The sequence below is a fragment of the Lissotriton vulgaris genome, chromosome 5, assembly GCF_964263255.1.
Source record: "Lissotriton vulgaris chromosome 5, aLisVul1.2, whole genome shotgun sequence".
NCBI lineage: Eukaryota > Metazoa > Chordata > Amphibia > Caudata > Salamandridae > Lissotriton > Lissotriton vulgaris.
The window spans coordinates 1,944,459,013-1,944,472,049 of record NC_141693.1 but is presented as its reverse complement, the minus strand read 5'-3'; the positions used below and the strand labels follow the sequence as shown (position 1 = coordinate 1,944,472,049).

The 13,037-nt window shown below is 45.4% G+C and overlaps 1 protein-coding gene across 1 annotated transcript in view; it reads right to left on the bottom strand.

The window, feature by feature from the left end:
- The window catches only part of LOC147717822 (regulator of G protein signaling 3-like), a 434,129-nt gene that overhangs the window by 246,104 nt on the left and 174,988 nt on the right, over positions 1–13,037 (bottom strand). The window contains exon 2 of the mRNA XM_086924605.1: positions 3,379–3,996. Within this exon, the coding sequence (XP_086780731.1) occupies positions 3,379–3,996 (618 nt within the window). The remainder of the gene's footprint in view (positions 1–3,378; positions 3,997–13,037) is intronic.

The window sequence follows — 13,037 nt, the reverse complement described above, 5'->3', positions numbered from 1 at the left end:
TTCTCCGTGCGTCCAGCAGTGACCACTCCGCTAATTTTCTGCTAAGCTGTTTCTTGCAGTTCCCAGGTCAGAAGGCACTGGTAATACACACCTGGTGACAGTGCTTAATATCTAAAGCCAAAAAGAAAATTCAGGGCCCTTGTCAGGAGGCTACTTACTCTTGCACCAGTTCTGCCAATTACAGAATGAACCAAACTACTAACCATCAGACTTGTACAAGTGTGACAATTCTAACTATTCCATGCCCCAAACCTATAAGAATGGCGGCAGGTATTAGTAATTTTTTTTATGTATATAGAATTAATAAATAACAGTTGCTGTGCTGGTCTCCAAATAAGACAAACAGTGCCGCCATATGGCAGATTGTCTTAAGTGCTGGCAATTAAGTGCAGGTGCCGAGCACCAGAAACCACTGCCTCAAATTAAGCACTGCCTGGTGTCTTCCCTGTGTTTTGTCTGCTTGTGCTGGTTTTTCCGTTTCTTTAATATGCACCTTTCTTGTTTGCTTCAATTTATCATTTGAATTTGGGAGATTCCTAGAGTTGTGGCCTGTCAGACAGTAGCCTCTGGTGACACAATTTTTTTTGCTCCTCACTTCTTGCACCCATGTCCAGCACTCTGTTACTCTCTGGCTGGGTTCACACGCTCTGAATACCTATATGTACCTCCATACATTGAGCTCGATTCACAAACTGCATTTTGTGAGTATATAAAGTAGTACTACAGTAGTAGTGCTCACTACAAAATGCAACTCACAGCTCTACGGGCGGAGAGCTCCAACTCCCCAGACATGGGGAGATCACCCTATGTGTAAGTTTACTACTTAGTGTTAAACGTGGGAGGGTTCGGGGAGATTTCTGAAAAAATGGGGGAATAACTACCACTAAATGGTAGAGATTTAAGAACATTTAAGGAGTGTTTTAAGGAGGGACATGCTAATACCAACATACAAAAAAAGTACATATTTGCACTTAGGTTCAGGAGTAGATTTACACATGAGTAAATCTACACACGTACATTTATCATTGGGAGCTAGTCCCTCTGTTATGTATTAGTGCGCACATAAGTCAGCCCACGGTACACAACCTGTTCCAGCCATCCCCTGATTGCAACTTCAAGAGTTTCAAGGCAGATTCTTACTTCTCATTTGGCGTTCTATCACCTGCTCTACACCTGCTCCTGATTGGAGCCCTCTGTCACTGCTGGAATATCCGCCTACTGCAACAGGTGTAAAACATTGGCCGCTTTTAAAAGCATGCTTGTCATTGGTCCTGAGGATTCTTAACCTGTGAAACTCAATTGATCATTCAAGTTTTCTCTCAGCGGTATAGTTATCATTGGTGCGGCTGGTGCAGTGGTACCGGGGCTCTAAGGTATGAAGGGCCCACTGCAGTGCTTAATTGAAGCCGGTGGTTTCCGGTGCTCAGCACGGCACTTAATTGTCCTCACCGGGGATTGTACCAGTGTGCCACATGGTGGCGCTGCTAAAAATGACTATTGACTGCCGCCCAAGCCCTTCTTTTAGCTTTGGAGGCCTAGAGCGGGCTGACTTGTTTAATGTGTGATGGTTAGTAATTGCGCTGGTACTGCCAGTGGCAGCGCTGAGAGGTTCAATGTGTGGTGCAGGATGCAGTGGCCTCCTAACGAGGGCACGGGCACTTATTTTATTTTACAAATTAAGCACTGGCCCACTGAGCCATGGTTATTGTAGGGGAACATTTTCCTTGCTTGTACAAGTTCCAGTGGTGCCCTTGCTATCATGATATTGTCTTCTCTAGTAAAGAAGTGAGCTTAATTGAGTTGTCCCGTGTGATCTTGGGCAGGTGGATGGCTGATGCATACTGAGAACCTGCTCTCCGGACTCTCCCTAACTTGTAATCTACAAGAAAAGAATACTCTTGCACAGCCTATAGGTTAAAGTGACCTAAATGTCAGAACTTAAAGGGTGATTCCCGTTACTGGTTTCATTTCTTTACCTTGTTCACCCTGTCAATCTGTATACATCAATTCTGAAGTAAAAATGCAACCTGTCAGTAGTGGCTCTCACTTTATTTCGTAAGGAGACCCCATGCAAAATCCCTATTTTTATACCATATATACCCATATTGAAGATGAACCACTATCAACTATTCCACATAAAAACACCTATGAAGTTATGCAAACACATGCTAATGAAATCCAGATCTTAGTTATTTTGCATCGCATTAAAAGTGAGTGATCAAATTAGGCTGAAAACATTGTGACTAAAACGTAATTGTATTAATGCTCCTTATATCACAGAAATATCCAGAACTCTATCTAGGGCAGTGAACAGTAGCGGCCGGAATAGGTAAGAGCGGTGAAGCGGTGGGGCGGTGGGAGGTCAAGTAAGTCAACATTGGACGGCAGAAGTAAAATAAAATAAAATAAAAAAGAAACCACTTACCTTGAGTGCAAGGTAAGTGTTTTTATTTAATTTTACTTCTCCCGTCATATGCCGACTTACCCGACCCCACTCCGCCCCAGAGCCCCACCGCTCTTACCTGTGCCGGCCGCTACCAGCAGTGAAGAGACCTCAGAGTTGAAGCATGGCAGTTTGGCAGGGTTGTGTTTCTTACCTTGAAGTGCACCCTCGCGGCAGGAGTGGGCGTGGCGAACACAAGGGGGTCAAATTTACTATTCGAACTTCAGTCCTGGAATAAATGGGAAAAGGGCAACTTTCACAGAAATATTCCAGGAGGCTTCCTTACTATTCTAACTCCAGTCCTGGAATATTTAAGGGGAAGTTCTGAATCCCCTAAGTATTTTTAGGAAGGGTTGAAAAGTAGTAATGTTGAATTGCAGACATTGCTGCTCCGATGGCGCAGCTCAGGCCAAAAACATAGGAAACGACGCATGCAAACTGCCTCAGGCCACTCCTTTCCTTCCTCTCTATGGTCTTTGGTCCTCCACATAAACTGAACAGGAAGTAAACTCCTGCCTTGATTGCTATCAAAGCGCTTTCAAGCGCGGATTGTCCAAGTCAGGCAGCTCTTGGTAACTCATAAAAATATAAGTGAATTTGGGTAATTTTCCATCACTTTTGGGTAGCTACGAAGATTTCAGAGGTAGGATATTACCTGCTTTGGCTTCTTCTAAAAGACCATCTTCAACAAGAAACACCACATGCCTAGGAGGCTAATTTTCCTTATATGCGAGAGATCAACCAGCTGGTCACAGGATACACCCCTACTCCAAATTCCTAAACCTCCACAATCTGAGACTATGAAGCAGGCCTCCACCCTCTTGAAGTGCACAATCATTTGTATCACACCCCATGTTCACTAAGGCATCCCCCACTTTCTCACTAGTCGTTGACACCACTGTAGACACCACATCTGCATCACCAAGAGGTCTTACCTTGCTGGATCCACCGAAGAACGAAAGTAGGTGCTGCTTGGCGGCAGCCATCTTGGCCGCCCGCCGTTTCTTCCTCATTGACTTAGGCGAGGGGAGGCTCCACCCACTGCCAGTTGACTTCATTTCCTTATTTTTGATCAAACCATCAGGCACCTCCACACTATCCACCCGGTTCAGGTGGCTCTCACTGTAAGTCCGCCAAACCATCCCGCCGCTCCCACCGTCTGCATGTAGGCTTGTTTTTCTCTTTCCCCGTGCCAGGTTCTCCCGGCTGCGCTCCCCATCAGATTCATCACAGCTTTCATAGCCCAAGCACTGCAGGGTGTCAACGCTTAGGCTATAGGCCTTGTCAACACGCAGCTCGGGTATTACCATGTCTGTCTTCGGAGATGCAACATCGGCTTCCCCGTCCAGTCCCTTGGAAGCAGCAGTGCAGAGGTTTGGAGCAAGCATCTCCTGAGGCGGCGGTGACAGCATCACGGCCTCCTCCTGGGCTTCATCTGAAGTGCTTGAGGGTTTCCGCTTCCGGATGGCCGCTCGTTTCCATGAGATTTGGTCACACTCACTAAGGCAGCTCTCGGACCCCGATTTCCGCAAAGGGCTAAAAGCTTTCAGCATCTGCAAATGCAAAAAACAAAACAGTTAGAACTGGGATATTTTTTCACCTCTGTCACTGGATTTGTCAGCTTCCTAGGTTAATATCTCTTACAACTTTTTTACCCTTCCAAATCTTTCCTCACATTCATGGCACTACTTGCTGGGATATGTGAGAGAGGTAGTTCCTATTTCCTACCACCTGGGGCAGATGTTAGATATAACAGTCATTTTAATTTCCTGCACTAGAGGGCAACATGCTGCCGCTGCATCTTTTTACAACTACAGTTCATTGATAGTATGTAGCGCGCTATATACATTTTGACTTGACTTTGACTTGACTTTGCAGACTTTGCCAAAGCGACAGATCTCATTTCTCACCAGCAGGGGCAAATAATGACCTATCTGAAGATGCAAAATTTCTGTGGACATAAGGAAGAATTCTCCACTAGTGGGCTTCTCTAACTTTAAATGGAGTCCTCTAAAAGTTCAAGGGTCAAGCAGAATACTATATAAACTGTGAATTCTATGACAGTAAATCAAGTTGGGGGTTTAAGCAAGTTGTGTTAGAAAGTGCCCCTTGTGGTCAGTTTAGTATGCAGCATACATGTAAATGGCAGGTCCAATGCCCTTTCATCCGCTTCGATCTGTGGTCCTGGAATAATAAACCAGATATACAGCTGTGCTTAATTTGAGCCAGTGGTTGCCGGTGGGGGCCACCAGTACTGAGTTTTAGAGACCAGTACTTATTTCCCATATCAGACATTTCCCAAGATCAAGAGAGGGAAAACTACAATAACAGGAAAGGAGGAGCAAGAGAAGGATGGAAAAGCCACACCCAAGGGAGGAGCCTGAAAGCCTCTCGGGGGATATTACAGCACAGCCACACCTGCACCGCCCTGGCTCCAGGGTAGTTAGCCTCCGAAGTGCCACAAAATGTGAAACTCAAATATGAGCTTTGAATATATTTTGCAAATTCAGGCATTTTTGTCCAAACATCAGCATGTGAGTTCTAAAAATACACACAATTTCCTCTCCTGTACACGGTTTTCGATGTTGGCATACATATGTTAATTCAACCAAACAAGAGCTTCTAATTTAGCAGCCCACTAAATTGTGCTGGGCTGCATGCAGGGGAGCTACTTACAGGTAGATGGAGAGAACAGCGGCTCAAGAGCTACTCAACGGAGACCCCTGGTTTAAAGGAAGAGAGAGGGGGGGAGAGGAAGATAGAAGGAGAATAATATGAGAAGAGAGAGAAGAGAGAGAAGGAGAACGATTGAGAAAGACGCCCTCCCGGAAATAGAGAAGGGACTAATCTGGACTGCCCGTCATCAGACAGACATGGCTGCCAACAGGTGCCACGTGCCAGGCTGGCCCAGGCGCCCCGCCCTCTGTATTTTGACCAGAGTCGCTTCTCTTTCGTTGCCCCCAGATGAGTGCTGAGTGAAAGGGAAGAAAGAAGGCACGCGGCCCACGCACGTGAAGGGCACTCGCTACTGCCTCCTGTCAGAGTAGGTCCTGGAGTAGGAGCCAGGGGATGGTTAGCACAGCTGGACGCTGTCACGCCTGGCACCCAGACTCAACAGACCATCCAAGGAATCAAACAGACTCGCTCCCCACGAGCTGAAACCCGTAGCAAACTGTTCTTTGTTGTCAAGCTCTCGAAAGTGACTTGAGAATTTTGTAGACAAGCATCTGCAATGCAATAGGTCTCGCATTTGTGGGAGTTTCAGTTATTGCCTTTTAGTTATATTTTGTTTTTTAAATCATAAATTAGAGGCATTGTCATTTACGATGCCAATAGCTTAAACTCTCGCAAATGCGAGACCTATAGCATTCCAAATGCTTGAACGCATCGCTGCGTTGCCCCATCTGTCTCCCATGGCCTGCTAGCCTTAACCAAGCCGGTGGTCACAACTGCACACGAGAGACCCTCCTGCAGTAGAGAAACTCATTATAGAAAACAGTGCTGCAGACTAAAGAAGGCTTACCATGTAACAACCGAAGTAAAAGGGCCAGTCCTCATGGGAGGTTACAAATGAAGACAAGGCGGTACTTAGGCGGGACTAATAAGCCTAATGACAAATCAAAAGCTAGCATTTACGAAGGACAATGACACAAGCCAATGACAAATATGGGCGTAGAGTGGGTGGGGCTTCAAATACATACTCCAATACAGCATGGTTTGCAGAGCAGCGCAAGCGCTACCCAGACTCGTCCTGTAAAGCCAAATTATACTGCAGCATTTCCTTGTTGCAAGGTATGCGGCAATCTCGCAAATTAACACCCTCTTCAAAAGGGTGATAGCAGGGGAAAATATTTTTTAAGGGCAGGCAGTGGTCCAGAAACCACTGCCTGCCCTTAACCCCTTCCCTGTGTGGATAATTCCCCCACGGTGCGGGGGAGAGCGGGACCGCGGGGCTCCTGACGAGAACAGGCCGTCAGGAGTCACGATTGAGCTGTGCTCATGACGGCCTGATCTCACCACGACCCCGCCTACTCATTAATTCTTCTCCACAGGCAGGGAATTAACCGCGAGTGGGCGGAGCGGCGGCGTTTTGACGAGACCAAGCAGTCAATAGCACGGCTCAATTGTGACTCATGACGGCCTGGTCACGTCATGAGCACACAGGGGTTAAAAAACGAAACGGAAACTTTTCAATTTTTTTTTATGCATACCATTTTCCTTTAAGGAAAACGGGCTGCATTTAAAAAAAACTGCTTTATTTATAAGCAGTCCCAGACAAGGCGGTCTGCTGAGCTCAGCATGCCTGGGAGGGCCTGCCATTCACGATGGTGTTGCAAAGTGCGAGAGGCTCATTAATATTCATGAGCCTCTCTATTTGTGACCCCATTGGGAATCGCTAACAGTGGTTTACACACTGTTGTACATCCAAAATAACGCCCTGCAAATTGCGAGTCACAAAAGACTCGCAATTTGCATGGTGCTATTTTGGCCATCGTACATCTGGCCCATAATTTGTAATGTTGTGTGTCCTTTGCTTTGATATGTTAGTGTATGATTGTACAATAATGACTATTTTCACAGCACACAATGCACACTGAGTTCAATCTTATACTTAACAGGTGTAAATTACCACGCGTCCTCATTTAAATGAAATTTCGATTTGTTACCACAAGGACGCACGATGGTTGCGTAAAGATGTTTTCAGCAGGTGCATTTCCTACTGAACAATATAGCGTGATCTGACCTGCCAGGAAGTTTAGAACAATTGAAACCCACTGCACAGCCTTAGAACGACTCAGATATGTGGCCTGCAGTTTACATACAGTGTGCTGCAGAAGGCACGTGTTCTGACTGGTGCTAAAACATGTGATCAACTCCTACGCAAGTGCAATGACCTTTGGAGCTAGCTCACCAGTATGATACCCTGCGGAGAGTTTTGGAAAACATATAGATCTATACAGCAGGTGCTGTAACCCCCTAAGCTGTCTTAACAACAGGTATATTTTACGAGCAGGTGGAGTTGGTAAGACAGCCAGAGTGTTTAATGCTGCTATTGTGGTAAACTGAGGGCAACCCTGAAGGTCAAAGGTTTGAGCCATGAAACCATCAATCAGGATTTGTAGAATGCAGCTGCTTCACCCGTGAGGGTCTCGAGTAAGCCTGGGCGGAGTGCAAAAAATACTCTGCCGGGCTACACGGAGCTCTGCAAGCTGCGGAGTGAATTAGATAAATGCTATTGGCGGTGATTTTCAGTTGCAGGTGCTTGTACACACTGTGCAATCATCTCAAACGGCACCATGCACAGAGCAAGCGGGCACTGCTTCCTTTCTGACGCTCGAGTAGATTTTTACTCGAGAAGCGGCTTTCTCAACGCAAAGGGATGGTTTCTCAACACGAGCGGTTGCGAGCATGGGCGACCACTCGCAATGAGAAATCTTAACACCTGCATTGAGAAATCTCACGGGAGGTTGATTTTCCTTGCTCACGCTCACCAACTTGATGTTGATGATCGCGAACAACGAAAGATCTCGCCGACAGGAGGAGTTTCCTCGCTCGCGCTCACCAACTGGACATTGACAAACACGAGCGAGGAATAAAACTCTGCTCCGCAATGCGACGCAGAGTTTTTCTGATCTTCCCGAGCTACGCGTAACGTGGGGAGCGGAAACCTCTGCAAACTCCGCGAGCGGAGAGGAGTTCACCACCCAGACTTAGTCTTGAGGCGCTATGGGATGATGCTGCCAGTTCTCCGATTGGTTGAAGATCTGTGTTTTGAGGTCCTTCCTGAACTGCTGGAGTGATGGTGAGGCTCTGAGATGCAGGGGGAGGTAATTCCAGGTCTAAGCTGCCAAAGGAGAAAACTGGGTTACTGCTTCCACCAGCATAAATAAAGTAATCATCAATCTATGAACATTGCTACCAGACTACAGGGCTGTTAATAAGTAACATGCAATGACCACAAATATGTGTTCATATACCTACATAGTTGAAAAGAAAGTGCTGCTTAGAAGCGTGTGATGTTATGGAGGATTTCTAAAGCGCACTATTGCCTGAGCTTCTTGGCGCTACGAGTGCCATTTTCACATGTGGGCGCTAATACTCCTGCTTTAAGCAAAGAAGGCAAACCTATGGTGATAACTAGCCAGCTGTTTTTTTTATCCAGCACAGTTGAGGATTCTAGGCAGGGGCGGCTCCTCCATGTGGGCGGAGGAGCGTCGCTCCACTGCTTTCTCGCAGTGCGAGAAGCAGAAACATAAAATGGTATTTTAAACACCATTTTATCTTCCTGCTTCTTGCACTGCGAGAAAGCAGAAGGCAATCTTTGGTTGGGGGCGGGTGGGTGTTAGGTCCTGCTCTAGGGCATGGGAGGAGTGGCATGCCCACTGTTGTGGGTGCTGACTGTTTGGTCGGCCGACCAAACCAGTCATACGCACTCTGCATTTTCTCTATGTGCCGACGACGTGGGACGGGAAGGCAAGGGGGAGTGAATGGATTTTTTTTTAATTATTAATCCCCCCCCCTGCACAAACCCCTCCCTCCGCCTCCTCGCCTCCCACCCGGAAGTCATACCGGCTGCGACTTATACTTAGAGCTGAAGTTTATTAGTTCTGGAAGTGGGAACCTAGATCTCTTGTTATTTACAGGGCTTTGAGACATAAGAACAGTAACATGAAGCGCTATATCAAACAAGCTGTTGTCTTCATTCTTGTTAACAACAAGGAAGATGTCCCTATAGAGAGCCAGGCTGACTCTAGTCCTCAAGGACAAGGAAGGACGCAGTGGCCACAGATGAGCAGAGAAAGAACAGATGGAAAGAAACGTTTCATGCCTTGGGCTCTGCAATGGAAGTGTTTCTGAGAGACGGCCTCCCAGGGTGACCTCCAAGTGACTCACCACCGTTGGGCTCCGCTGGGGAGTTTGGTATTTAACAAGGGCTGTGCTAATGGCACCGTCTAAATATATCCACCCTCATCAGATGGAGGACAAGGAGCTGTTTGCCTTCGCAGCGGAAATTGGATGTTTTTTTCTTGATTTAAGAAGTTGTTTTTTCAGCACATTGGCAGCAGGCGGCTCTGAGCGTAATGTGTTTGTCATTAAGGAAAGTCATGCCAAAATATAGCTGTTGAAAAGAAACAAGAGAGGGACATTGAAACCAACACCGGAGAAAACATAATCAATGCTGCGAGAAACCCACTAACCACCTATCGGAGAACTGAAAGCCAACAAGCATCAGGAGTTCCTCAATGCCCAGTAATGCGAGACCGACCTCAGGACCAAATAGTTGTACACCAAAGCTGACATCAAGCAAAACGTTCCTAATGCAGCGAGAAACCCACAAACCACCACTATGGGAACTGTAAGCCACAAACATCAGGAGTTCCACAAGCACAATAATGTGAGACCGACCTCAGGTCCAAATAGTTGGACACCAAAACTGACATCAATTAAAATATCCCTAATGCAGCGAGAAACCCACAAACCACCACTATGAGAACTGTAGGCCATCAAACATTAGGAGTCCTCCAGACCAGTAACATATGACCATTCTTAAGACTGAACAAAAGTACACTAATACTAACATCAAATAAAATATCCCTAATGCAGCAAGAAACCCACAACCACAACTCAGAGAAATGTAAGCCAACAAACACTGGTAGTCCTCCAAACCCAGGAATATGAGACCGACTTCAGGACCTAATAGAAAGGCATCAAAACTGACATCAAGTAAATGTTCCTAATGCAGCGAGAAACCCACAAACCACCACTATGAGAACTGTAAGCCAACAAACAACTGGAGTTCCCCAAGCTCAATAATGTGAGACCGACCTTAGAACCAAATAGTTGGACACCAAAACTGACAAGTAAAATATCCCTAATGCAGTGAAAAACCCACAAACCACCACTTTGAGAACTGTAGGCCATCAAACACTAGAAGTCCTCAAAGATCAGTAACGAGACCAATCTCAAGACTGAATAAAAGGACACTAAAACTGACATCAAGTAAAACATCCCGAATGCAGCCAGAAACCCAATTACCACCACTATGAGAACTGTAAGCCAACAAACACTAGGAGTCCTCCAGACGAGTAACATGAGACCAACCACAAGACTGAATAAAAGGACACAAATACTAACATCAAGTAAAATATTCCTAATGCAGCAAGAAACCCAAAATCCACAACTCTGAGAACTGTAAGCCAACAAACACTGAAAGTCCTCCAAGCCCAGGAATATGAGACCGACTTCAGGACCTAACAGAAAGGCATCAAAATTGACATCAAGTAAAACATTCTGAATGCGCGAGAAACACACACACAACCCACTATGAGAAAAGTAAGGCAATACACGTTAAGAGAACCCCAAACCAAGGAATATGAGACCAACCTCAAGACCAAACATGAGATCAAGTAAAATATCCCTAATACTGCGAGATACTCACAAACCACCACTATGAAAACTATAAAGCAACAAACATTAGGAGTCCCCAAAGCCCGCTAATATGAGACCGACCTCAGGACCAAATAGTTGGACACTAAAACTAACACTGAGTAAAACATCCCTGATACTGAGCGAAAAACACAAATAGGGGAACTGTAAACCAACACTAGAAGTCCCCTAAGTTCAGTAATATGAGACTGACCTCAAAACCAAGTAGGACACCAAAACTGACATCAAGTAAAACATTCCTAATGGAGCGAGAAACGCACAAACCACAACTATAAGAACTGAATGCCAACAAGAACCCAGAATCCTCCGAACTCAGTTATGAGACCGACCTCAAGACTAAAATAGGACACCAAAACAAACACTGAGTAAAACATGCCGAATACTGCAAGAAATCCACAAACCACAACCATGAGAACAGTAAGCCAACAAACACTAGGAGTCCCCCAAGCCCAGTAAAATGAGGCCAACCTCAAGACTGAATCAAAGAACACCAAAATTAAGATCAAGTTAAACATACCTAATGTATCAAAAAACCCACAAACCACCACTATGAGAACTGTAAACCAACATCCATCAGGAGCTCCCCAAGCCCAATAATACAAGACAGACCTCAGGACCAAATAGCTGGCCACCAAAACTGACATCAATTAAAGCATCCCTAATATATCGAGAAATCCGCAAACCACTACTATGAGAACTTTAAGCCAACAAACACTAGGAGTTCCCCAAGCCCTGTAATAGGTGGCCGACGGCAGGACCAAGTTCAAGGACACCAAAACTAACATCAAGTGAAACATCCCTAATGCTGCGATTAAATCGACAAACCAGCAATTTTAGAATTGTAATACAACAAACTCTAGAATACCCAAACACAGGAATATGAGACCAAACTCAAGAGCCAATAGAAAACCAAGTAAATTATTGCTAATACTGATAGGAACCCACAAACCACCACTATGGGAACTGTAAACCAATAAAGGTTAGGCGTTCCCTAAGCCCAGTAATAAGAGACCAACCTCAGGTCCAAATAGAAGAATAGCATACCTAACACCGAGTAAAACATTCCTAATACAGTGAAAAAACCACAAACCATAACTATGAGAGGCGTAACCTAACAAGAACCAAGAGTCCTCCATGACCAATAACAGGACTGACCTCAGGACTAAATAGGACATCAAAACTAACATGGAATAAAACATTCCTAATGCAGCGTGAAACCCACAAATCACCACTATGATACTTGTAAGCTAAAAAACACTAGGAGTCCTCCAAGCCCAGTATTATGAGACCGGTCAAATAGAAGGACACAAACAATAACACTGAGTAAAACATCCCTAATACTGAAAGAAACCCACAAACCACCACTATGAGAACTGTAAGCCAACAAGCGCCCAGAGTCCCTCAAGCCCAGTAATGAGACCGGCCTCAGGACCAAATTGGACACTAAAACTAACACTGAGTAATGCATCCCTAATACTGTGAGAAACCACAACTATGAGAGCTGCAAGCCAACAAACAGTAATATGAGACTTATGTCAGGACCAAATGGAAGGACACCAACACCCAACACTGAGTAAAACATGCCTAATACTACGAGAAACTCACAAACCACAAAACTAAAGAAAGTGTAAGCCAACGCAAAAGACTCTAACGCCAAGGCGAGGAAATTCTCAAAGTCAAGGTTAACCCACATGCCTTGCTGGAGGATAAACATGAGCCCACTGATATATGAACAAACACAAGCCTGCAATAGCCCAAAAACATGGTAGCAAGTGACCCGTCCCAAATTAAAAAACTTCAGCTCAGCAATATGAATTCATACCTACCGACCTCCCAAGCCAATATTTAGAGTAGAGATATTTAAAGTAGGGCCCAGGGCTGCAGGAGGTCTTCCTGCCCTTTGCATGTGGCAACCCTCACACCAGCCCCCGCCACCACCCAACTAACCGGGCTGCTGTTTACTTGGCTTAGCACTGACATTCACAGAGCTGTATTTACCCATTAATTGAGGTAAAAGCAAATGCAGCATGTTCTGCAGTAACATAAACATAACATAACAAGTGTATTAGTAAAGCGCACTTATCACCCATGTGTCTCAAGGCGCTGAATAACAGATGTTTATTGTTACCCAACATAATGGTACTCA